Here is a 24113-nt window from a genome sequence, read left to right as displayed (position 1 = left end):
TGGGTGACTCAACACCCCCAGAGCAGTAAAGCGGGACCTCCCGCCGGCCTAGAGCGGCCGTGAGGGAGCCGGGCGGCGCTTCCGGTGTGGGGCGGCGCTCTGTAGCGGCGCGGAGGCCGGGCCGGTGGGGGCGATGGCGGCGGCCGCTGCTCCGCCGGGCCCGTCCCGCTCCCGTTGCCGTTCCCGTCGCTTCCCCAACCCGCTGTTCGCCCGCTGGCTCCGGGAATGGCGGGACGAGGCCGCAGGGACCGCGGCCAGAGGCGTCTACGAGCGGGTGGGTGAGCGGAGAGACGAGACCTGAGAGTGGGGGGGAAAGACCCGGATGTTGGCGGGAACTCCTGGGTCCCCCCCGAACTCCTGGGTCCCCCCTGAACGCCTGGGTCCCTTCCCGAGCTCCTGGGTCCTCTGTTGGCACTCCCGAACACCTGGGTCCCCCCGAACTCCTGGGTCCTCTGTTGGGTCTCCCCAACACCTGGGTCCCCGGGGCACTCCTGGGTCCTCTATTGGGTCTTCCGAACGCCTGGGTCCCTCCCGAACTCCTGGGTCCTCTACTGGGTCTCCCGAACTCCTGGGTCCCTGGGGCACTCCTGGGTCCTCTGTTGGGTCTCCAGATCTCCTGGGTCCTCTGTTGGGTCTCCCGAACGCCTGGGTCCCTGGGGCACTCCTGGGTCCCTCCCGGACGCCTGGGTCCCTCCCGAACTCCTGGGTCCTCTGTTGGGTCTCTCGAATGCCTGGGTCCCTGGGGCACGCCTGGGTCCCTCCCGGACGCCTGGGTCCCTGTGTCCCCAGGCCCTGCGCTCCCTGTCCCGGTTCCCGCTGCCGCTGCGCTCGGGTCGCGCCGCCGCCATCTTGAAGCACTTCGGCCCCGCCCTCTGCCGCCGATTGGACGAGCGGCTGCGGCGGCACCGCGCGGGTGGGCGGGGCCTGGGGAGGGTGGGCGGGGTTTGAGAAAGGGGCGGGGTTTGGGGAGCTGCTAGTCCTGTACCAGGTGAGCCCGGATACCTGGGGCACTCCTGGGTCCCTCCCGAATTCCTGGGTCCCCCGCCTTGATCTCCTGGGTCCCCCCAGAACACCTGGGTCCCTGGGGCACTCCTGGGTCCCCTCCCAAACTCCTGGGTCCCTGGGGCACTCCTGGGTCCTTCCCGATCTCCTGAATCCCCCGCCTTGATCTCCTGGGTCCCCCCCGAACTCTTGGGTCCCTGGGGCACTCCTGGGTCCCTCCCAGGCACTCCTGGGTCCCTCCCGAACTCCTGGGTTCCCCGCCTTGATCTCCTGGGTCCCTCCTGAACTCCTGGGTCCTTGGGGCACTCCTGGGTCCCTCCCGAACTCCTGGGTCCCTGGGGCACTCCTGGGTCCTCCGCCTTGATCTCCTGGGTCCCTCCCGAACTCCTGGGTCCCTTGGGGCACTCCTGGGTCCCTCCCGAACACCTGAGTCTGGGAGGGGGCGGGGCCTGCGTGGCTGTGGCTCCAATGGGGCTCATTTGTGCGCTAATTACTGTGCTGATTTGCATAATGATTTGCATCTCAATCCTGCCAGAGCAAGGGCTCCCCCCCACCCCCCCCGCAGAGGGGAGGGGTCTGGACACGCCCCCGGCCCCGCCCACGGTGAGCGGCACCATCCCCCCTCCCCCCGGATGCCTGGGTCCCCTGTGGAGGGGGGGGGGCCCGGACACCTGGGTCCCCCTGGTCACTGAACCCTCACCCCCCCCTCAGCACCGCCCCCCCCGTGACTTCCGGCCCCGCCCCCGCTCAGGAAGCCACGCCCTCCTGCTGACCCTGCACCAGGTGAGCCCGGACGCCTGGGTCCCCTCCGGACGCCTGGGTCCCTCCAGAGAACCTGAGTCCCTGGGGCATTCCTGGGTCCTCCCCTGAACTCCTGGGTCCTTGGGGCACTCCTGGGCCCTCCCCCCGAACTCCTGGGTCCCCCCCTGGACACCTGGGTCCCTGGGGCACTCCTGGGTTCCCCCCATAACTCCTGGGTGCCCCCTGAACTCCTGGGTCCCTGGGGTACTCTCGGGTCCTCCCCTGAACTCCTGGGTCCTTGGGGCACTCCTGGGTTCCCCCCAAATTCTGAGTTCCTGGGGCACTCCTGGGTCCCCCCCTGAACACCTGGGTCCCTGGGGCACTCCTGGGTCCCTGGGGCACTCCTGGGTCCCCCCCTGAACACCTGGGTCCCTGGGGCACTCCTGGGTCCCCCCCAACACCTGGGTCCCTGGGGCACTCCTGGGTCCCCCCTGGACTCCTGGGTCCCCTGTAGTGGAGCCAGGGCCCGGACGCCTGGGTCCTCACCACAAGCCCCACCCCCCAGAGCTCAGAGCCCCTCCCAGAGCCGGAGCTTCTCCGCCGGGCGCAGCCGCTGTGCGATCGGCCCCTCACCCGGGTAACGTCGTCAGTAGGGACCAGAGTGAACGGGCGGCAGCGGCAGCCCCGCCCCTTTCCCCTCCCCTCCCCCCATCCTGCCCCTCCCCCCCACGCTCGGGGGTGACCCCAGATGTGGCCCCTCCCCCCACAGGCAGCTCTGGGCCCCCCCCTGCGCCGGAACCTTCTGCAGCGACACGGCCGCCCCGCCCGGTTCGCCCGGACGCCTGGGTCCCTCCCGCACTCCTGGGTCCCTCCCGAACTCCTGGGTCCCCCTGAACTCCTGGGTCCCCTCCCGACCGCCTGGGTCCCCCCGGACGCCTGGGTCCCCTCCTGAACTCCTGGGTCCCCCCGGATGCCTGGGTCCCCTCCTGAACTCCTGGGTCCCCCTGGACTCCTGGGTCCCTCCCGAACTCCTGGGTCCCTCCCGAACTCCTGGGTCCCCCCCCGAACTCCTGGGTCCCCCCCGAACTCCTGGGTCCCCCCTGAACTCCTGGGTCCCCTCCCGAACTCCTGGGTCCCTCCCTGAACTCCTGGGTCCCTCCCGAACTCCTGGGTCCCTCCCTGAACTCCTGGGTCCCCCCCGAACTCCTGGGTCCCTCCCGAACTCCTGGGTCCCTCCCTGAACTCCTGGGTCCCTCCCTGAACTCCTGGGTCCCTCCCTGAACTCCTGTGTCCCTCCTGAACTCCTGGGTCCCTCCCGAACTCCTGGGTCCCCTCCCGAACTCCTGGGTCCCTCCCTGAACTCCTGGGTCCCCTCCCGGACGCCTGGGTCCCTCCAGGAACACTCCTGATCCCCCCTTCCTTCCCCGCCAGGTACTCGTTGACCCCTCAGGGTCAAATCCTGGCCCAACGATTGGCTGATGCTGCCCTGGAAGCTCCGCCCCCATCCAGGAGGACCCAGGCGTCCGGGGAGGAGCGCCCCCTGCTGGAGGGGGAGGAAATATCCCCTCCCCCCTCCCCATCGTGAGTCACCCGAACTCCTGGGTCCCTCCCGAACTCCTGGGTCCCCCAGAACTCCTGGGTCCCTCCCGGATGCCTGGGTCCCTCCCGAACTCCGGGGTCCCCCCCAGGTCCGCCCCCCAGGAGGATTTTGAGCTCAAACCCGGCGAATTCGACATCGTTCTCTGCGCTGACGTCACCGAGGCCAACGGGTGCCTGACCCCTCCCCCACACTGTCCCCTCCCCCCCATTGTCCACCTGTCCCCTGCACTCCTGGGTCCCTTTGGGCACTCCTGGGTCCCCCCTGATCTCCTGGGTCCCCTCCCGAACTCCTGGGTCCCCCCCAAACTCCTGGGTCCTCTTGAACTCCTGGGTCCCTTGGGGCACTCCTGGGTCCCCCCCCAAACTCCTGGGTCCCCTCCCGCACTCCTGGGTCCTCTCCTGCACTCCTGGGTCCCTTGGGGCACTCCTGGGTCCCTCCGGAACTCCTGGGTCCTCCCCTGCACTCCTGGGTTCCTTGGGGCACTCCTGGGTCCCTCCCGAACTCCTGGGTCCTCCCCTGCACTCCTGGGTCCTCTTGAACTCCTGGGTCCCCCCTCCCACACTCCTGGGTCCCTTGGGGCACTCCTGGGTCCCTCCTGAACTCCTGGGTCCCCTTGACCTGCAGCGCCGGGGGGGGCTCGGTTCCCCCGTTCCTGTTGGGGTCCCAGCGCCCCCTGCTGCTGCGGCGCCTGCACCTCGGGGACTTCCTGTGGGTGGCGCGAGAGAAGAACCCGCCCCCAGGTGGGCGGGGCCTGTTGGTTGTGGGCGGAGACAAGGGAAGGGGTGGGGGAACGAGGGGTGGGGCCAACGGAAGGGTTGGGGGAGAGGGGGCGGGGCCATGGAGAGGGGCGGGGCCACAGCTGAACTTGGCGGGAGTGGGGAGGCGCCATGGGAAGGGGCGGGGCCTATGGAAGAAGGGTGGGACCAGGGGAAGGGGGGCGGGGTCTGGAGGAGGAGGAACCAATGGAAGGGGCGGGGCTGAAGTGGGGCAGGGGGTGGGGTCAATGCAGTGGGTGGGGCCAGGGGAAAAGGCAGCGATTGGGCAGCTGGTGAAGGGGTGGAGCCTCCTGCGTTGTGGGCGGGGCCGATGAATGGGCGGGGCCAGTGGAGGGTGGGAACTGGTTTGGAGGGGTGGGTGGAGCCAGGAGAGGGGTGGGTGGGGCCGGGTGCTGACCCCACCCCTTTTCATGGGGATGGGCGGGGCCTGGGGAGGTGTGGGCGTGACCCTGCTCTGGCCACACCCCCCCTGCAGGCCACGCCCCCCGGGAGCTGGTCCTGGATGTGGTGATCGAGCGGAAATCGGGGGCGGATTTGGGGCGGAGCCTCCGGGATGGGAGGTACCGGGAGCAGAAGGTGGGGGGACTGGGGGGGACTGGGAGGGACTGGGGGGGACTGGGATGGACTGGGGGGGACTGGGTTAAACTGGGAGGGAACGGGAGGGGGAATGGGGGGGACATGGGGGGACTGGGGAGTAATGGGGGGAACTGGGAAGGGAATGGGGGGACTGGGGTTAAACTGGGAGGACTGGGAGGGGAATGGGTTAAACTGGGACAGACTGGGAGGGACTGGGTTAAACTGGGAGGGACTGGGATGGACTTGAGGGACTGGGTTAAACTGGGAGGGGGAATGGGGGGGACATGGGGGGACTGGGGAGTAATGGGGGGACATGGGAAGGGAATGGGGGGACTGGGGTTAAACTGGGAGGACTGGGAAGGAAATGGTTTAAACTGGGAGGGACTGAGAGTGGAATGGGTTAAACTGAGAGGGAATGGGGGGGACTGGGGAGTAATGGGGGGACCTGGGAAGGGAATGGGGGGACTGGGGTTAAACTGGGAGGACTGGGAGGGGAATGGGGGGGACTGGGATTGTAATGGGGAGAACTGGGAGGGACTGGAGGGGACTGGGGGGGACTGGGAGGACTGGGATTGGAATGGGGGGCTGCGGGGGACTGGGAGGAACTGGGGTTAAACTGGGAGGGACTGGTGTTAAACTGGTGCGTGATGTGTGTGGGTGGTTTAACTGGTGGACCTGGTCCATACTGGTCCGTACTGGTCTGAACTGGTTCTTACTGGTCTGTACTGGTCCGTACTGGTCCCAGTTCCATCTGCGCCACTCTGGGCTCCAGTTCTGGTCTGAGCTGACCTGTACTGGTTTGTGCTGGTCTGTACTGGTCTGAACTGGTCCATACTGGTCCGTACTGGTTCTTACTGGTCCGTACTGGTCCCAGTTCCGTCTGTGCCGCTCCGGGCTCCGGTTCCCAGTTCTGCTGATCGAGGATCCCCGGGGGTCCCTCCCCGTGCCCCCCCAAGCCCTGCGCCAGGCGGCCGCCACCTCCCAGGTACCAGTATAAACCAGTACAAACCAGTATACACCAGTATAAACCAGTATACACCAGTGTAACCACTGACCCCCCCCCAGTGACCCCCACAGTCACCCCCCCATCACCACACAGGTCCCAGTATAGACCAGGATAACCAGTGAGACCCCCCCAGTGACCCTCCAGTATAACCAGTATCCCCCAGTGACCCCCCCAGTATAACCAATGACCCCCAGTGACCCCCCCAGTATAACCAGTATCCCCCAGTGACCCCCCCAGTATAACCAATGACCCCCAGTGACGCCCTCCAGTATAACCAGTATCCCCCAGTGACCCCCCAGTATAACCAATGACCCCCAGTGACCCCCCCCAGTATAACCAGTATCCCCCAGTGACCCCCCAGTATAACCAGTATCCCCCAGTGACCCCCCCCAGTATAACCAATGACCCTCAATGACCCCCCCATTATAACCAGTATCCCCCAGTGACCCCCCCCAGTATAACCAGTATCCCCCAGTGACCCCCCAGTATAACCAATGACCCCCAGTGATGCCCCCCAGTATAACCAGTATCCCCCAGTGACCCCCCCAGTATAACCAGTATCCCCAGTGACCCCCCAGTATAACCAATGACCCCCAGTGACCCCCCCCAGTATAACCAGTATCCCCCAGTGACCCCCCAGTATAACCAGTATCCCCCAGTGACCCCCCCCAGTATAACCAATGACCCTCAATGACCCCCCCATTATAACCAGTATCCCCCAGTGACCCCCCCCAGTATAACCAGTATCCCCCAGTGACCCCCCAGTATAACCAATGACCCCCAGTGATGCCCCCCAGTATAACCAGTATCCCCCAGTGACCCCCCCAGTATAACCAGTATCCCCAGTGACCCCCCAGTATAACCAATGACCCCCAGTGACCCCCCAGTATAACCAGTATCCCCCAGTGACCCCCCCAGTATAACCAGTGACCCCCCCAGTATAACCAACATCCCCCAGTGACCCCCAGTCCCCCCCCAAATTGTCCCCTGGGGGGGACCCAGGCATCTGGGGCAGGGGGTGGGGGGGTCACTGGTTATACTGGGGATCAGTGGTTATACTGGGGGGGGTCAATGGGGGGTGACTCGGGGTCACTGGGGGGGGTGACCAGAGGGTCAATGGGGGTCACTGGGGGGATCAGTGGGGGTCACTGGGGGAGGTGACAGGGGGGTCAATGGGGGTCACTGGGGTCACTGGGGTGGGTGACTTGGGGGTCACTGGGGGGGGGTCAATGTGGGTCACTGGGGGATGACCTGGGGGTCAATGGGTGTCACTGGGGGGGGGTCAATGGGGGTAACTGGGGGGGGGTCACTGGGAAGGTCAATGGGGGTCAATGGGGGTCACTGGGGTCATGGGGGGGGTCAATGGGGGTGACTGGGTGGGGGGTTACTGGGGTCATGGGGGGGTCAATGGGGGGTCAATGGGGGTCATGGGGGGGTCAATAGGGGGTCAATGGGGGTGACTGGGGGGGTGACTGGGGTCATGGGGGGGTGACTGGGGGGTCAATGGGGGTCATGGGGGGTGACTGGGGGGGTGACTGGGGTAATGGGGTCAATGGGGGTCATGGGGGGGTCAATGGGGGTGACTGGTGGGGGTGACTGGGGGGGTCAATGGGGGGTCAATGGGGGTCATGGGGGGGTCACTGGGGGGGGTCAATGGGGGTGACTGGGGTCATGGGGTCAATGGGGGTCATGGGGGGGTGACTGGGGGGGTCAGACTGGTGGGGGTGACTGGGGTCATGGGGGGGTCAATGGGGGTCATGGGGGGGTGACTGGGGGGTCAATGGGGGGGTCACTGGGGGTGACTGGGGGGGTCAATGGGGGTCATGGGGGGGTGATTGGGGGGGTCACTGGGGGTGACTGGGGGGGTCAATGGGGGTCATGGGGGGGTGATTGGGGGGGTCACTGGGGGTGACTGGGGGGGTCACTGGGGGTGACTGGGGGGGTCAATGGGGGTCATGGGGGGTGACTGGGGGGGTGACTGGGGGTGACTGGGGGTGACTGGGGGGTCAGCAGGGTCACCGTGTCCCCCCCCAGGTCCTGGACGGTTTGTACGTGAAGAGAACGGGGGGACCCCGAGAAACGGCCGCGTACCTGGGGGTGCTGGGGGGCGCCCTGGAGAGGAGATACCGGGTATGGGGACATGGGGACAATGGGGACATGGGGGGCAATGGGGACATGGGGACAGTGGGGACAATGGGGGACATGGGGGGCAATGGGGGAGATGGGGGGCAATGGGGGGATGTGGGGCATGGGGGGCAATGGGGGGACATGGGGGACATGGGGACAATGTGGGACATGTGGGGACATGGGGACAATGGGGGACATGGGGGGCAATGGGGGAGATGGGGGGCAATGGGGGGATGTGGGGCATGGGGGGCAATGGGGGGACATGGGGACAATGTGGGACATGGGGGACATGGGGACAATGGGGGACATGGGGGGCAATGGGGGAGATGGGGGGCAATGGGGGGATGTGGGGCATGGGGGGCAATGGGGACATGGGGGGCAATGGGGGACATGGGGACAATGGGGGGCAATGGGGGGACATGGGGACAATGGGGGACATGGGGACAATGGGGGACATGGGGGCAATGGAGGGACAATGGGGACATGGGGGGCAATGGGGGGACATGGGGACATGGGGGGCAATGGGGACAATGGGGGACATGGGGGGACATGGGGGGCAATGGGGACAATGGGGGACATGGGGGGACATGGGGACAATGGGGACAATGGGGGACATGGGGGGACATGGGGGGATGTGGGGCATGGGGGGCAATGGGGACATGGGGGGCAATGGGGGGACATGGGGACAATGGGGGAGATGGGGGGCAATGGGGGGATGTGGGGCATGGGGGGCAATGGGGACATGGGGGGCAATGGGGGACATGGGGACAATGGGGGGCAATGGGGGGACATGGGGACAATGGGGGACATGGGGGGCAATGGAGGGACATGGGGGACAATGGGGGACATGGGGACAATGGGGGACATGGGGGGCAATGGAGGGACAATGGGGACATGGGGGGCAATGGGGGGACATGGGGACATGGGGGACAATGGGGGACATAGGGGGACATGGGGACAATGGGGGACATGGGGGGCAATGGGGGAGATGGGGGGCAATGGGGGGATGTGGGGCATGGGGGGCAATGGGGACATGGGGGGCAATGGGGACATGGGGGGCAATGGGGGGCAATGGGGGGACATGGGGACAATGGGGGACATGGGGGGCAATGGGGGACATGGGGACATGGGGGGCAATGGGGACAATGGGGGACATGGGGACAATGGGGGGCAATGGGGGAGATGGGGGGCAATGGGGGGATGTGGGGCATGGGGGGCAATGGGGGAGATGGGGGGCAATGGGGGGATGTGGGGGCATGGGGGGCAATGGGGGGACATGGGGGGCAATGGGGCACATGGGGACAATGGGGGACATGGGGGGACATGGGGACAATGGGGGACATGGGGGGCAATGGAGGGACATGGGGGACATGGGGACATGGGGACATGGGGGACATGGGGACATGGGGGACAATGGGGGACATGGGGACAATGGGGGACATGGGGGGCAATGGAGGGACAATGGGGACATGGGGGGCAATGGGGGGACATGGGGACATGGGGGGCAATGGGGACATTGCGGGGACTTGGGGGACATGGGGGGCAATGGAGATAATGGGGGGACATGGGGACATTGGGGACAATGGGGGGACATGGAGGGCAATGGGGACAGGGGGGGACATGGGGACAATGGGGACATGGGGACATTGGGGGGATGGGGGGCAGGGGGATATTGGGGACAATGGGGGGACATTGGGGAGACTTGGGGGGCAATGGGGACAATGGGGGGACATTGGGGATAATGGGGGAACATGGAGGACAATGGGGACATGGGGACATTGGGGGGATGGGGGGCAGGGGGATATTGGGGACAATGGGGGAACATTGGGGAGACTTTGGGGACAATGGGGGACATGGGGATGATGGGGGGACATGGGGACAATGGGAGACATGGGGGGCAATGGGGGACATGGGGACACTGGGGACAATGGGGGGACATGGGGACATTGGGAACAATGGGGACATGGGGGGGATGGGGCTATTGGGGACAATGGGGAGACTTTGGGGACAATGGGGGGCAATGAGGACGATGGGGCGACATTGGGGACAATGGGGACTTGGGCAACATGGGACATAGGGGACAATGGGGGGACATGGGGACATTTGGGACATTGGGGACAATGGGTGGACAATGGGGACATTGGAGACAATGGGGGGCCACTGGGGACATGGGGGGACAATGGGGACATGGGGGGTGACCCCAGGGTGACCCCGCTGTCCCCTCCCCCAGCACCGTGTGCTCCGCTCCTGGGTCGGTGACGTCAGCGCGCGGGGGCCCCCGGAGCCCCCAGGGGAGCCCTGCGCCCTCCTCCCCATGGGCAGCCTGCGGGGGATGGGCAGGAGCCAGGTGGGGGGGGGCGGGGGGGTGGGGGAGGGGCGAGAGGGGGTGGGGGAGGGGCGGGGGGGTGGGGGAGGGGCGGGGGGTGGGGGAGGGGCGGGAGGGGGGAGGGGCGAGAGGGGGTGGGGGGGCGGGGGGGAGGGGCGACGGGGGGAGGGGGAGGGGCGAGGGGGGAGGGGTAGGGGCGAGGGGGGAGGGGCAAGGGGACTGGGGGAGGGGCAAGGGAGGTGGGCGGGGTGTTGGGGGAGGGGCCATTGGAGTGGGGGAGGAGCAATGGGAGTGGGGGAGGGGCAATGGGGTGGGGGAGGGGCAGTGGGGGAGGGGTGAGAGTGGGGGAGGAGCAATGAGGGGGAGGGGCAGTGGGGGAGGAGTGAGAGTGGGGGAGGAGCAATGGGGGGAGGGGCCATTGGGGCGGAGGAGGGGCAATGGGAGTGGGGGAGGGGCAATGAGGGGGAGGGGCCATTGGGGTGGGGGGGAGGGACAAGGGGGAGGGGCAAGGGGGGTGGGCGGGGTGTTGGGGGAGGGGCCATTGGGGTGGGGGAGGGGCCACTGGGGTGGGGGAGGGGCAAGGGGGGAGGGGCAAGGGGGGAGGGCGGGGTGTTGGGGGAGGGGCCATTGGGGTGGGGGAGTGGCCATTGGAGTGGGGGAGGGGCAATGGGAGTGGGGGAGGGGCCATTGGGGTGGGGGAGGGGCAAGGGGGGAGGGGCAAGGGGGGAGGGGCAAGGGGGGAGGGCGGGGTGTTGGGGGGAGGGGCCATTGGGGTGGGGGAGGGGCAATGGGTGAGGGGCAATGGGGGAGGGGCAATGGGGGAGGGGAGGAGCAACAGGGGAGGGGCAAGGGAGGTGGGCGGGGTATTGGGGGAGGGGTAAAGGAGTGGGGGAGGGGCAATGGGGGAGGGAGGGGCAATGGGGGCGGGGCAATGGGGGAGGGGAGGAGCAACGGGGGAGGGGCAATGGGGGAGGGGCGAGAGGGGATGGGGGAGGGGCGAGAGGGGATGGGGGAGGGGCGAGAGGGGATGGGGGAGGGGTGAGAGAGCAGCAATGGGGGTGGGGGAGGGGCCAAACAAGAGAGGGTGGGGGAGGGGATGAAGGGGGTGGGGGGAGGGGCATGGGGGGGTTGTTGGGATATTTTGGGGTGCCCCCCCCACCCCCCTCACCCCGCCCCTCCCCCCCCCCCAGCCCCAGAGCGTGGGTCACGTGTTCGCGCGGCAGCTGCTGCAGCTGGGGGGGCTGAGCGGGGGAGGGGCGGGCGCTGTGCTGCGCCGCTTCCCCACCCCCCACAGGTAACGGGAACCCCCCCGGGGGGGGGGGAGGGGGCACCCGGACGCCTGGGTCCCCTCCTGGGGTGGGGGATGGGGGGGGGGGGGGCGACACCAACCCCCTCCCCTCCCCCACAGCCTCATGGCCGCCTATGGGAGCTGCACCGACCCCCAGCAGCAGGAGGCGCTGCTGAGCAACATCCAATGGGGACCCCGGAACAGGTCAGACCCCGCCCCCCCCCGGACGCCTGGGTCCCCCCCGAACTCCTGGGTCCCTCCCGAACTCCTGGGTCCCTCCCGAATTCTTGGGTCCCCCCCGCAAACTCCGAACTCCCTCCCGAACTCCTGGGTCCCCCCCAACCCCTTGGTCCCTCCCGGACTCCTGGGTCCCTCCCCGAACTCCTGGGTCCCTCCCCGAACTCCTGGGTCCCCTCCCGAACTCCTGGGTCCCCTCCCGAACTCCTGGGTCCCTCCCAAACTCCTGGGTCCCCCCCAACCCCTTGGTCCCTCCCGGACTCCTGGGTCCTCTCCCGAACTCCTGGGTCCTCTCCCGAACTCCTGGGTCCCTCCCGAACTCCTGGGTCCTCTCCCGAACTCCTGGGTCCCCTCCCGAACTCCTGGGTCCCCCCCCGAACTCCTGGGTCCCCCCCCGAACTCCTGGGTCCCCCCCCGAACTCCTGGGTCCCTCCCGAACTCCTGGGTCCCTCTCGAACTCCTGGGTCCCTCCCGAACTCCTGGGTCCCCCCCCGAACTCCTGGGTCCCTCCCGGACGCCTGGGTCCTCACCTCCCTCCTCCCCCACAGGAACCTGGGTCCGTCCCTCAGCCGCTCCCTGTCCCAGCTCTACAGCACCAGGGGACCCCTCCCCTGATGGGGACCCCCCATTGTCACCCCATTGTCACCCCCCCCCCAATAAAGTCCCCACATCCGTGTCCCCTCACAGGGGCTGCAGGAGCTTTATTGGGGGGGGTGGGGGCGACACCCGGATGCCTGGGTCCCCTGGAATGTGGGGATGGAGGGGAGGGGAAGGCACTCGGACGCCTGGGTCCCCTAAAAGACAAATAGGATGGGGGAGGGTGGCAGGACCCGGACGCCTGGGTCCTCTGAGGTCAGTTTGGGGTCCTGAGTCCCCAGAAATGGGGTGGGGTTGTTCTGGGTCCCTCCCGAACGCCTGGGTCCCTCCCGAACGCCTGGGTCCCTGGGTGTGACCCTGCAGCGTTGCCGCCCTTGGCCTGAGTGCTTGAGGGTGGGGGAGCTCCAGCCGGACGCCTGGGTCCCCGAGTTTCTGCATCCTACCCGAACTCCTGGGTCCCCTCCCACACTCCTGGGTCCCCCCCGAACTCCTGGGTCCCCTCCCGAACTCCTGGGTCCCCCCCCGAACTCCTGGGTCCCTCCCGAACTCCTGGGTCCCTCCCCGAACTCCTGGGTCCCTCCCGAACTCCTGGGTCCCTCCCGAACTCCTGGGTCCCTCCCCTCTCCCGAGTCCCCTCCCAAACCCCTCCCTCCCTGGTCCCCTCCCGAACTCCTGGGTCCCTCCCGAACTCCTGGGTCCCTCCCGAACTCCTGGGTCCCTCCCGAACTCCTGGGTCCCCCCCGAACTCCTCACTCCCTCCCGAACTCCTGGGTCCCTCCCGAACTCCTGGGTCCCTCCCGAACTCCTGGGTCCCTCCCCTCTCCCGAGTCCCCTCCCAAACCCCTCCCTCCCTGGTCCCCTCCCGCACTCCTGGGTCCCTCCCTGCACTCCTGGGTCCACCCGAACTCCTGGGTCCCTCCCGAACTCCTGGGTCCCTCCCGAACTCCTGGGTCCCTCCCGAACTCCTGGGTCCCTCCCGAACTCCTGGGTCCCCCCCGAACTCCTCACTCCCTCCCGAACTCCTGGGTCCCTCCCGAACTCCTGGGTCCCCTCCCGAACTCCTGGGTCCCTCCCCTCTCCCGAGTCCCCTCCCAAACCCCTCCCTCCCTGGTCCCCTCCCGCACTCCCGGGTCCCTCCCCGCACTCCTGGGTCCCCCCCGAACTCCTCACTCCCTCCCGAACTCCTGGGTCCCTCCCGAACTCCTGGGTCCCCTCCCGAACTCCTGGGTCCCTCCCCTCTCCCGAGTCCCCTCCCAAACCCCTCCCTCCCGGGTCCCTCCCCTCCCTCCCTGGGTCCCTCCCCGCACTCCCGGGTCCCTCACTCCGCTCACCCCGATGCAGCCGCTGCTCCTCGCTCTGTTGGCCGCTCTGGGTGGGGGAGGTTGGGGTTCCCCTCCCCCTCCCCCTCCCCCCAGCCCTTGTCCCTTCGGCTTCCGGTGGGTGCGGGGCGCGGGGGGGGGCTGGGCGGGCTGCGGGGACAGGGACGAATGTGCCACCCCCGGGCTGTGCCAGCACATGTGCCTGAACCACCCGGGGGGGTTCGCCTGTCACTGTCACCCGGGCCACGCCCTGCAGCCCGACGGGTGGCGCTGCCGCCCCGCCCCCCGACGGCCCCGCCCACGGCCCCGCCCACGGCCCCGCCCGCGCTCGCACGAGGGCTCGCACGAGGGTCCAAACCTGGGACAGCCCCGTTTGCACCAGGAAGGGCGGCGCTTGCACGGGGATTTGCACAAGGATTCGCACCAGGGACAGTGGCGTTTGCACGAGGATCCGCACCAGGGACGGCCGGGTTTGCACGAGGATTCGCACCAGGAAGGGCGGCGCTTGCACGGGGATTTGCACAAGGATTTGCACCAGGGACGCTGGCGTTTGCACGAGGGGTTGCACGAGGATCCGAACCAGGGACGGCCGGGTTTGCACGAGGATTTGCACCAGGAAGGGCGGCGCTTGCACGGGGATTTGCACAAGGATTCGCACCAGGGACAGTGGCGTTTGCACGAGGGTTTGCACCAGGAACGCTGGCGTTTGCACGAGGGTTTGCACCAGGAACGCTGGCGTTTGCACGAGGGGTTGCACGAGGATCCGAACCAGGGACGGCCGGGTTTGCACGAGGATTTGCACCAGGAAGGGCGGCGTTTGCACGAGGGCTTGCACAAGGATTTCCGCGAGGATTCAGGTGGCAATTTGCACCAGGAAGGGTGGCGCTTGCACGAGGATTCGCACCAGGGACGGAGGCGTTTGCACGAGGGTTTGCACCAGGAACGCTGGCGTTTGCATGAGGGTTTGCACGAGGATCCGAACGAGGGACGGCCGGGTTTGCACCAGGGTTTGCACGAGGATTTGCACCAGGAACGGTGGCGTTTGCACGAGGATTTGCAGCAGGGACAGCAGCGTTTGCACGAGGATTTGCACGAGGATTTGCACCAGGGACAGTGGCATTTGCACCAGGAACGGCGGCGTTTGCACGATGGTTTCCATGAGGATTTGCACGAGGATTCACACCAGGGACAGCACCGTTTTCACCAGGGACAGCGGCGTTCGCACGACGGTTTGCACGAGGATTTGCACCCAGATTCCTACCAGGGACAGCAGGGGGTGCACGAGGATTCGCACCAGGGACGGCAGCGTTTGCACGACGGTTTGCACGAGGATTCAGGCCAAGATTTGCACCACCAACGGTGGCATTTGCACAAGGGCTTGCACGAGGATTCGCACCAGGGACGGCAGCGTTTGCACGACGGTTTGCACGAGGATTCAGGCCGGAATTTGAACCAAGGATGGCAGCGTTTGCACAAGGGCTTGCACGAGGATTCACACCAGGGTTTGCACGAGGGACGGCGGCGTTTGCACGAGGATTCGCACCAGGGTTCGTACGAGAGCTTCAACCAGGATTCGCACGAGGATTCAGGTCGGGATTTGCACCAGGGTTTGCACGAGGGACGGCGGCACTTGCACAACAATTCGCACCAGGGTTCGCACGAGGATTCGCACGAGGACTCGGCCCAGGGTTTGCACCAGGATTGGCGCCAAGGTTTGCACGAGGACCAAGGCGTGCACGAGGATTTGCACAAGGACCAAGGCTTGCACGAGGATTTGCACGAGGACCAAGGTTTGCACGAGGATTTGCACGGGGACTCGCACTGGGAGTCATACGAGTATTCGCACGAGTATTTGCACGAGGGTTTGCACGACCCCTATGGGGACCCCTATGGCGACCCCTATGGAGACCTCGCCCCCCTCTATGGGGGGGACCCCGACACCTATGGGGACCCCTATGGATCCTATGGGCCCTATAGAGCCCCCTATGGGGACCCCTATGGGGACCCCCCCAGTGACCCCTATGGCCCTGGGGACCCCCCCAGTGACCCCTATAGATTTGGGGACCCCCCCAGTGATCCCTATAGATTTGGGGACCCCCGCAGTGATCCCTATAGGTCCCAAGACCCCCACAATGATCCTTATGGACTTGGGGACCCCTATAGATTTGGGGACCCCCCCAATGATCCCTATAGGTCCCAAGACCCCCACAATGATCCTTATGGACTTGGGGACCCCTATAGATTTGGGGACCCCCCCAATGATCCCTATAGGTTTAGGGATCCCCCCAGTGACCCCTATAGACTTGGAGACCCCTATAGACTTGGGGGCCCCCCCAGTGACCCCTATAGACCTGGGGACCCCCCCAATGACCCCTATAGATTGGGGGACCCCCCCAGTGACCCCTATAGACTTGGGGACCCCCACAACCCCCCCAGTAACCCCTATAGATCCCAGGACCCCCCAAGTGACCCCAGTGACCGCCATAGATTTGGGGACCCCCCCAATGACCCCCATGGATTTGGGGACCCCCAGGGCCCCCCCTGGCCCCATAGGGACCCCCAAGCCCCCCCAGTTCCCTCCCCAGTTATCCCAGTGACCCCCCCAGTTACTCCCCCCAAGTCCCAGTTGCACCCAGTTACCCCCCCAGTGACCCCCCCAGTCCTCCCAGTGACCCCCCCAGTTACCCCCCCGGTTACTCCCCCTAAATCCCAGTTGCCCCCAGTGACCCCCCCAGTTATCCCAGTGACCCCCCCAATTCCATTTCCAGTGACCCCCCCAGTTGTCCCCCCAGTTCCCTCCCCTAAATCCCAGTTACCCCCAGTTCCATCCCCAATTATCCCAGTGACCCCCCCAGTCATCCCAGTGACACCCCCAGTTGCCCCCCCAGTTACTCCCCCTAAATCCCAGTTGCCCCCAGTTCCCCCCCCAGTTATCCCAGTGACCCCCCCAGTTCCATCCCCAGTTGCCCCAGTGACCCCCCCAGTTCCCTCCCCTAAATCCCAGTTGCCCCCAGGGACCCCCCCAGTTATCCCAGTGATCCCCCCAGTTCCATCCCCAGTGACCCCCCCAGTTACTCCCCCTAAATCCCAGTTGCCCCCAGTGACCCCCCCAGTTATCCCAGTGATCCCCCCAGTTACTCCCCCTAAATCCCAGTTACCCCCAGTTCCATCCTCAGTTCCCCCAGTTCCCTCCCCAGTTGTCCCAGTGACCCCCCCAGTTGCCCCCCCAGTTCTCCCAGTTGCCCCCAGGGCCCCTCCCAGTCCCCGGACGCCTGGGTCCCTCCGGGCGGGGCTGCTCCTGGCGCTGCCGGTGGCACTGGGAGCTTTACTGGTGATACTGGGAGCACTGGGGGGGCTGAGGAGGGTGCCCCCCCCAAGCCCTCGCGGGTGAGTGCAAACTGGGAGGAACTGGGGGTTCAAACTGGGAGGGACCCCCCCAAACTGGAACAATAAAGGGCTCTGACCCCTCCTCCCACCACGGACGCCTGGGTCCCTTTTTGAGGGGGGGTGGGTGCTCCCGGATGCCTGGGTCCCTTTTTGGGGGGTGCTCCTGGACGCCTGGGTCCCTTTTTGGGGGGGGTGGGTGCTCCTGGACGCCTGGGTCCCTTTTTGGGGGGTGGGTCCTCCCAGATGCCTGGGTCCCTTTTTGGGGGGGGTGGGTGCTCCCGGACGCCTGGGTCCCTTTTTGGGGGGTGGGTCCTCCCAGATGCCTGGGTCCCTTTTTGGGGGGGGTGGGTGCTCCCGGACGCCTGGGTCCCTTTTTGAGGGGGGGTGGGTGCTCCCGGATGCCTGGGTCCCTTTTTGGGGGGTGCTCCTGGACGCCTGGGTCCCTTTTTGGGGGGGGTGGGTGCTCCCGGATGCCTGGGTCCCTTTTTGGGGGGTGGGTGCTCCCGGACGCCTGGGTCCCTTTTTCGGGGGGTGCTCCCGGACGCCTGGGTCCCTTTTTGGGGGGTCCTCCCGGACGCCTGGGTCCCTATTTGGGGGTTGGGTGCTCCCGGATGCCTGGGTCCCTTTTTGGGGGGGGTGGGTGCTCCCGGACGCCTGGGTCCCTTTTTGGGGGGGGTCCTCCCGGACGCCTGGGTCCCTTTTTGGGGGGGGTGCTCCCGGACGCCTGGGTCCCTTTTTCGGGGGGTGCTCCCGGACGCCTGGGTCCCTTTTTGGGGGGGGTGGGTGCTCCCGGACGCCTGGGTCCCTTTTTGAGGGGGGGTGGGTGCTCCCGGACGCCTGGGTCCCTTTTTGGGGGGTGCTCCTGGATGCCTGGGTCCCTTTTTGGGGGGGGTGGGTGCTCCCGGACGCCTGGGTCCCTTTTTGGGGGGGGTGGGTGCTCCCGGACGCCTGGGTCCCTTTTTGAGGGGGGGTGGGTGCTCCCGGATGCCTGGGTCCCTTTTTGAGGGGGGGTGGGTGCTCCCGGACGCCTGGGTCCCTTTTTGGGGGGGGTGGGTGCTCCCGGACGCCTGGGTCCCTTTTTGAGGGGGGGTGGGTGCTCCCAGATGCCTGGGTCCCTTTTTGGGGGGTGCTCCTGGACGCCTGGGTCCCTTTTTGGGGGGTGGGTCCTCCCAGATGCCTGGGTCCCTTTTTGGGGGGGGTGGGTGCTCCCGGACGCCTGGGTCCCTTTTTGGGGGGTGGGTCCTCCCGGACGCCTGGGTCCCTTTTTGGGGGTTGGGTGCTCCCGGACGCCTGGGTCCCTTTTTGGGGGGGGTGCTCCTGGATGCCTGGCTCCCTTTTTTTTGGGGGGGGGAGGGAGAGGGGGGGAATGTTCCCGGACGCCTGGGTCCCCTGTGGGGGGGTGTGGCGGGTGTTCCCGGACGCCTGGGTCCCCTCCCTTCCCCTCCCCCCCCTCCAGCTGTTGGGTGGATCCAGATGGGGGGGGGGTGAGTCAGCAGCACCCGGACGCCTGGGTCCCTTTTGGGGGGGGGTGGGAAGGGGGGAACAGTGTCACTGAGTGGCCCCAAATGTCCCCAATGGGCACAGGAATGGGGGGGAGTGTCCCCAGATGCCACCGAGTGTCCCCAAGGGGCACAGATGTGGGGATCCCAGTGTCCCCAAGTGCCACCAAGTGTCCCCAATGGGCAGAGGAATGGGGGACAGTGTCCCCAAGTGTCCCCAATGGGCACAGGAATGGGGGACAGTGTCCCCAAGTGTCCCCAATGGGCACAGGAATGGGGGGGACAGTGTCCCCAAATGCCACCAAGTGTCCCCAGGGGGCACAGATGTGGGGGTCCCAGTGTCCCCAAATGTGCCCAGGTGTCCCCAGTGGGCACAGGAATGGGGGGAGTGTCCCCAGATGCCACCGAGTGTCCCCAAGGGGCACAGACAGGGGGGTCCCAGTGTCCCCAAGTGCCACCAAGTGTCCCCAATAGGCACAGGAATGGGGGGAGTGTCCCCAGATGCCACCGAGTGTCCCCAAGGGGCACAGACAGGGGGGTCCCAGTGTCCCCAAGTGCCACCAAGTGTCCCCAGTAGGCACAGGAATGGGGGGGAGTGTCCCCAGATGTCCCCAAGTGTCCCCAATGGGCACAGGAATGGGGGGGAGTGTCCCCAGATGTCACCGAGTGTCCCCAAGGGGCACAGATGTGGGGGTCCCAGTGTCCCCAAATGTGCCCAAGTGTCCCCAATGGGCACAGGAATGGGGGGAACTGTCCCCAAATGCCACCAAGTGTCCCCAGGGGGCACAGATGTGGGGGTCCCAGTGTCCCCAATGTGCACAGGAATGGGGGGGACAGTGTCCCCAATGTGCACAGGAATGGGTGGCGCAGTGTCCCCAAGTGTCCCCACGAGGCCACAGAAGCCACCGCATGTCCCCAAAGCCACCGGGAGCCCTTTATTGGGGTCACGGCCCCATCACTGTCCCCGTGTCCCCATGTCCTTGTCCCCGTGCCCTTGTCACCGCGTGTCCCTCGGGGTCGTGTCCCCCATGTCCTTATTGTCACGCGTGTCCTCGGTGTCACCTGTGTCCTCAGTGTCCCCATCGGTGTCCCCATCGGTGTCCCCACTGGTGTCACTGGCGTCCCCACTGGTGTCACTGGTGTCCCCATTGATGTCCCCACGGTTGGTGTTGACGAACAGCCCGTCGCTCCCATTGTCATCGTCATTGTCCCCGGGGGGGCTGCGTTGGGGACATGGGGGGGGTGGGGACATGTGGGGGTCACAGGGACACACGGGGGGGGTTGGGGACCCCCAGTTATCCCCCCAATTATTGACCCCCAATTATTGACCCCCATTTATTGATCCCCACTAATTCCCCCTATTAATTGACCCCAATTTACCCCATTGACCCCATTAACTGACCCCCATTTACCCCCCCATTAATTGACCCTCATTTAACCTCCCATTAATTGACTCCCATTAATTCCCCCATTGACCCCGCCCCACTTTATCCTCCCTATTAACCCCCCCCATTAATTGACCCCCATTTACTGCCATTAACCCTCTCATTAATTGACCCCCACTGACGCCCCCATTAATTCCCATTATTGACCCCCATTTACCCCATTGACCCCCATTTACCCCCCCATTTGTTCTCCCCCCATTTATTGACCCCTATTTACCCCCCGTTAATTGATCTCCATATTAATTGACTCATATTGACCCCATTAATTGACCCCCATTTACCCCCCATTTATTGATGCCCATTTACCCCCCATTAAATGACTCTCATTAACCCACTAATTGACCCCCATTAACCCCCATTGATCCCATTAATTGACCCCCATTAACCCCCACTAATTGACCCCCATTTACCCCCATTGGCTCCCATTAACCCCCACTAATTGACCCCCATTGGCTCCCATTAACCCCCATTAATTGACCCCCATTTACCCCCATTGACTCCCATTAACCCCCATTAATTGACCCCCATTTACCCCCATTGACTCCCATTAACCCCCATTAATTGACCCCCATTTACCCCCATTGACTCCCATTAACCCCCATTAATTGACCCCCATTTACCCCCATTGACTCCCATTAACCCCCACTAATTGACCCCCATTGGCTCCCATTAACCCCCATTAATTGACCCCCATTTACCCCCATTGACTCCCATTAACCCCCATTAATTGACCCCCATTTACCCCATTGACTCCCATTAACCCCCATTAATTGACCCCCATTTACCCCATTGACTCCCATTAACCCCCATTAATTGACCCCCATTTACCCCCCACTGACTCCCATTAACCCCCACTAATTGACCCCCATTTACCCCTATTGACTCCCATTAACCCCCACTAATTGACCCCCATTTACCCCCCATTGACCCCCATTAACCCCCATTAATTGACCCCCATTTACCCCCCATTAACCCCCATTGACCCCCATTTACCCCCATTAATTGACCCCCATTTACCCCCATTGGCTCCCATTAACCCCCACTAATTGACCCCCATTGACTCCCATTAACCCCCACTAATTGACCCCCATTGACTCCCATTAACCCCCATTAATTGACCCCCATTTACCCCCATTGACTCCCATTAACCCCCATTAATTGACCCCCATTGACTCCCATTAACCCCCATTAATTGACCCCCATTTACCCCCATTGACTCCCATTAACCCCCATTAATTGACCCCCATTAACCCCTCATTTATTGCCCCCCATTAGCCCCCCCATTAACCCCCCATTATTGACCCCCATTAATTCCCCCCATTTACCCCCCCAATTTATCCCTCCCCCATTAACCCCCCATTATTGACCCCCATTAATTCCCCCCATTTACCCCCCCAATTTATCCCCCCCATTTATTCCCCCCCATTAATTGACCCCCATTAACCCCCCATTATTGACCCCCATTAATTCCCCCCATTTACCCCCCCAATTTATCCCTCCCCCATTAACCCCTCATTATTGACCCCCATTAATTCCCCCCATTTACCCCCCCAATTTATCCCCCCCATTAATTCCCCCCATTAACCCCCTATTTATTGACCCCCATTAGCCCCATTTATTCCCATTTACCCCCAATTAATCGACCCCCATTTATCCCCCCCATTAACCCCCCCATTTATTGACCCCATTAATTCCCCCATTGACCCCCCCATTTATCCCTCCCCATTAATTGACCCCCATTAACTCACCGGGGGGGCCCTTTGTCTCTGCCGGGGGGGTCAAACGCCTCAGGCCTGTGTATGTGGGGACCCCCAGTCAGCCCAATACTGGGGTGGGGGGTCCCGGGGGGGCTGTTTTGGGGGGGGGGCTCTCACCACAGGCCCTGGCGCTGCAGGGAGCGCACGTGGGGGGGCAGCAGCACCAGGGACATCTCGGCCTTGACCTTGACCCCCTCGGGGATGGGGTCGACCAGCAGGAAGTCGCCTGGGGAGGGGGGAGAAAGGTCGGGGGGGTCATGGGGTCATCTGGGGTCATTGGGGGGGGGTCAGGGGGTCACAGGGGTCATCTGGGGTCACTGGGGGGCTCAGGGCGTCACAAGGGTCATCTGGGGTCATTGGGGGGGTCACTGGGGCCATTGGGGGGCTCAGGGGGTCACAGGGGTCATCTGGGGTTATTGGGCGGTCACTGGGGCCATTGGGGGGGTCACAAGGGTCATCTGGGGTTATTGTGGGGGTCACCAGGGTCATTGGGGGGGTCACTGGGAGAGGACAGGGGGTCACGGGGGTGTCACCTGGGGTCATAGAGGGGGGGTCACAGGGGTCACCTGGGGTCATGGGGGGGGGTTACGGGGGGGGGAGGGGGTGCCATGGGGGGGGTCACAGGACTCACCTGGGGTCATAGAGGGGGGTCAGGGGGTCATATGGGTCAGTGGAGGGGGGTCAGGGGGTCACTGGGGGGGCACCTAGGGTCATGGGGGGGGTCACTGGGGGGGTCACCTGGGATCATATGGGGGGTCAGCGGGGTCACTGGGGGGTCACCTGGGGTCATATGGGTCAGTGTTGGGGGGTCGGGGGTCCCAAGGGTCGGAAATGACAAGGGGGGTGACACGAGGTCACTGTCACTGTCACCTCTGTTGATCCAAATGTGTTCTGAACCTGGGGGGGCAGGGAACGGGGGACAAGGGGGGTGACGTGGGGACACGGGGGTGTCCCTGTCATTGTCAGTGTCACTGTCACCTCTCTTGATCCAGACGTGTTTCCGGAAGCGGGGGGGCATGCTGACCAGGAACCGCGTCCCCTCCGGCGTCTCCACCTCGTGCAGGTTGTTCCCCGGGGTCCCCAACACCTGTGGGAGGGAACGGTGGGGACATCAGGGGACACCGGGGACATCAGGGGACGTTGGGGATGTCGGGGACATTGGGGACATCGGGGATGTTGGGGGACATTGGGGACATCGGGGACACTGGGGGTCAGGGACATGAGGGGAAATCAAGGGTCACAGACACCCCAATGTCCCCGTGTCCCCCAATGTCCCTCCATGTCCTCCTCATCATCCCCCTGTCCCCCATGTCCCACATCCCCCAATGTCCCCATATCCCCCCAATATCCCCACGTCTCCCCATCCCTGATGTCCCCATGTCCCCTCATGTCCCTACATCCCAATGTCCCTCACTCCTATGTCCCTCTGTCCCCATAGCCCCAATGTCCCCATGTCCTCCTTGTCCCCATATCCCCCCAAATATCCCCATGTCCCGCTGTGTCCCCCTGTCCCCCAATGTCCCCCTGTCCCCCAATATCCCCGTGTCCCCCCAATATCCCCAATGTCCCCCTGTCCCCCCCTATCCCCCTTGTCCCCATATCCCTCCAATGTCCCCCAATATCCCCGTGTACCCCCCATGCCCCAATGTCCCCATGCCCCCCAATGTCTCCCACTTATCCCCCTGTCCCCCCTCAATGTGCCCCTGTCCCCCCAATGTCCCCCAATATCCCCGTGTGCCCCCCATGTCCCCAATGCCCCCATGCCCCCCCGTCCCCCTGTCCCACCCTAACGATGGTCTGTCTGTCCGCGGGCCGCACGCGCTCCTCCAGCAGCTCGCGCACCACGTGCTTCCGCTTGGTGGCGCGCGACATCGCGGGGCTGGGGGGGGGGATAGAGGCGGGGGGGGATGAGGGACCCAGGCGTCCGGGGACACCCCCTCCCCCCCCCCCCCCAGGCAAAGCCGGGGGGGGACCCAGGCGCCCGAGCCGCCGCTCACCTCGCTCCGGTACTTCCGGGTTGCGTCACTTCCGGAGGACACGCCCCCAATGCAGAGAAAGGGGCGGGAGAGGTGGGACACGCCCACAATGGGGCGGAGCCAGAGACTGGGAGCCTCAGAGAGCGGGGCCGCCCATTGGGGCGGAGCTAGATGGAGGGGCGGGGCTCCCACTCGACCTAGAGGGCGTGGCTATGCAAATTAGACACTGGATCCCACGACGCAACATGCAAATTAAGGGGGCGGTGCCTAGCGCCGATTGCCCGCCGCTGATTGGCCTTTCACGGGGCGCAGTCCCCGCCTCTCCGCTTGGAAAGCGGGCGTTGATTGGCTGCTCGCCCTCCCCTCGCTGATTGGACTGTCGGGAGTACAATCCCCGCCTCCCCGCTGAGGAACTCGGGGTACTGATTGGTGACTCGTTCGCTGTCCCGGGCGC

The 24113-nt window shown here is 65.2% G+C and overlaps 2 protein-coding genes across 2 annotated transcripts; one reads left to right on the top strand and one right to left on the bottom strand.

Annotated features, from left to right (window-relative positions):
- Positions 1-73: 73 nt before the first annotated feature.
- MUS81 (MUS81 structure-specific endonuclease subunit) lies at positions 74-12347 on the top strand. The gene is made up of 16 exons (XM_071801453.1): positions 74-274; positions 790-913; positions 1538-1605; positions 1714-1785; positions 2309-2380; positions 2513-2571; positions 3175-3324; positions 3432-3512; positions 3968-4083; positions 4595-4695; positions 5570-5680; positions 7736-7831; positions 10059-10175; positions 11345-11448; positions 11563-11646; positions 12228-12347. Exons 1-16 carry the CDS (start codon positions 134-136, stop codon positions 12292-12294), a joined length of 1563 nt encoding a protein of 520 aa, XP_071657554.1. The 5' UTR covers positions 74-133; the 3' UTR covers positions 12295-12347.
- Positions 12348-19393: 7046 nt separating this feature from the next.
- EIF1AD (eukaryotic translation initiation factor 1A domain containing) lies at positions 19394-23721 on the bottom strand. Its single transcript, XM_071801537.1, has 6 exons — positions 23681-23721; positions 23469-23562; positions 22662-22770; positions 21801-21909; positions 21675-21719; positions 19394-19701 (listed from the first exon to the last, which is right to left on the bottom strand). The coding sequence occupies exons 2-6, from the start codon at positions 23553-23555 to the stop codon at positions 19479-19481; spliced, it is 573 nt and encodes a 190-aa protein (XP_071657638.1). The 5' UTR covers positions 23556-23562; positions 23681-23721; the 3' UTR covers positions 19394-19478.
- Between the last annotated feature and the right edge of the window lie 392 nt (positions 23722-24113).

Source organism: Patagioenas fasciata, chromosome 39 (genome assembly GCF_037038585.1).
Source record: "Patagioenas fasciata isolate bPatFas1 chromosome 39, bPatFas1.hap1, whole genome shotgun sequence".
NCBI lineage: Eukaryota > Metazoa > Chordata > Aves > Columbiformes > Columbidae > Patagioenas > Patagioenas fasciata.
Note: the sequence above shows the minus strand (reverse complement) of the source record. Positions and strands in the feature narration are given on the sequence as shown.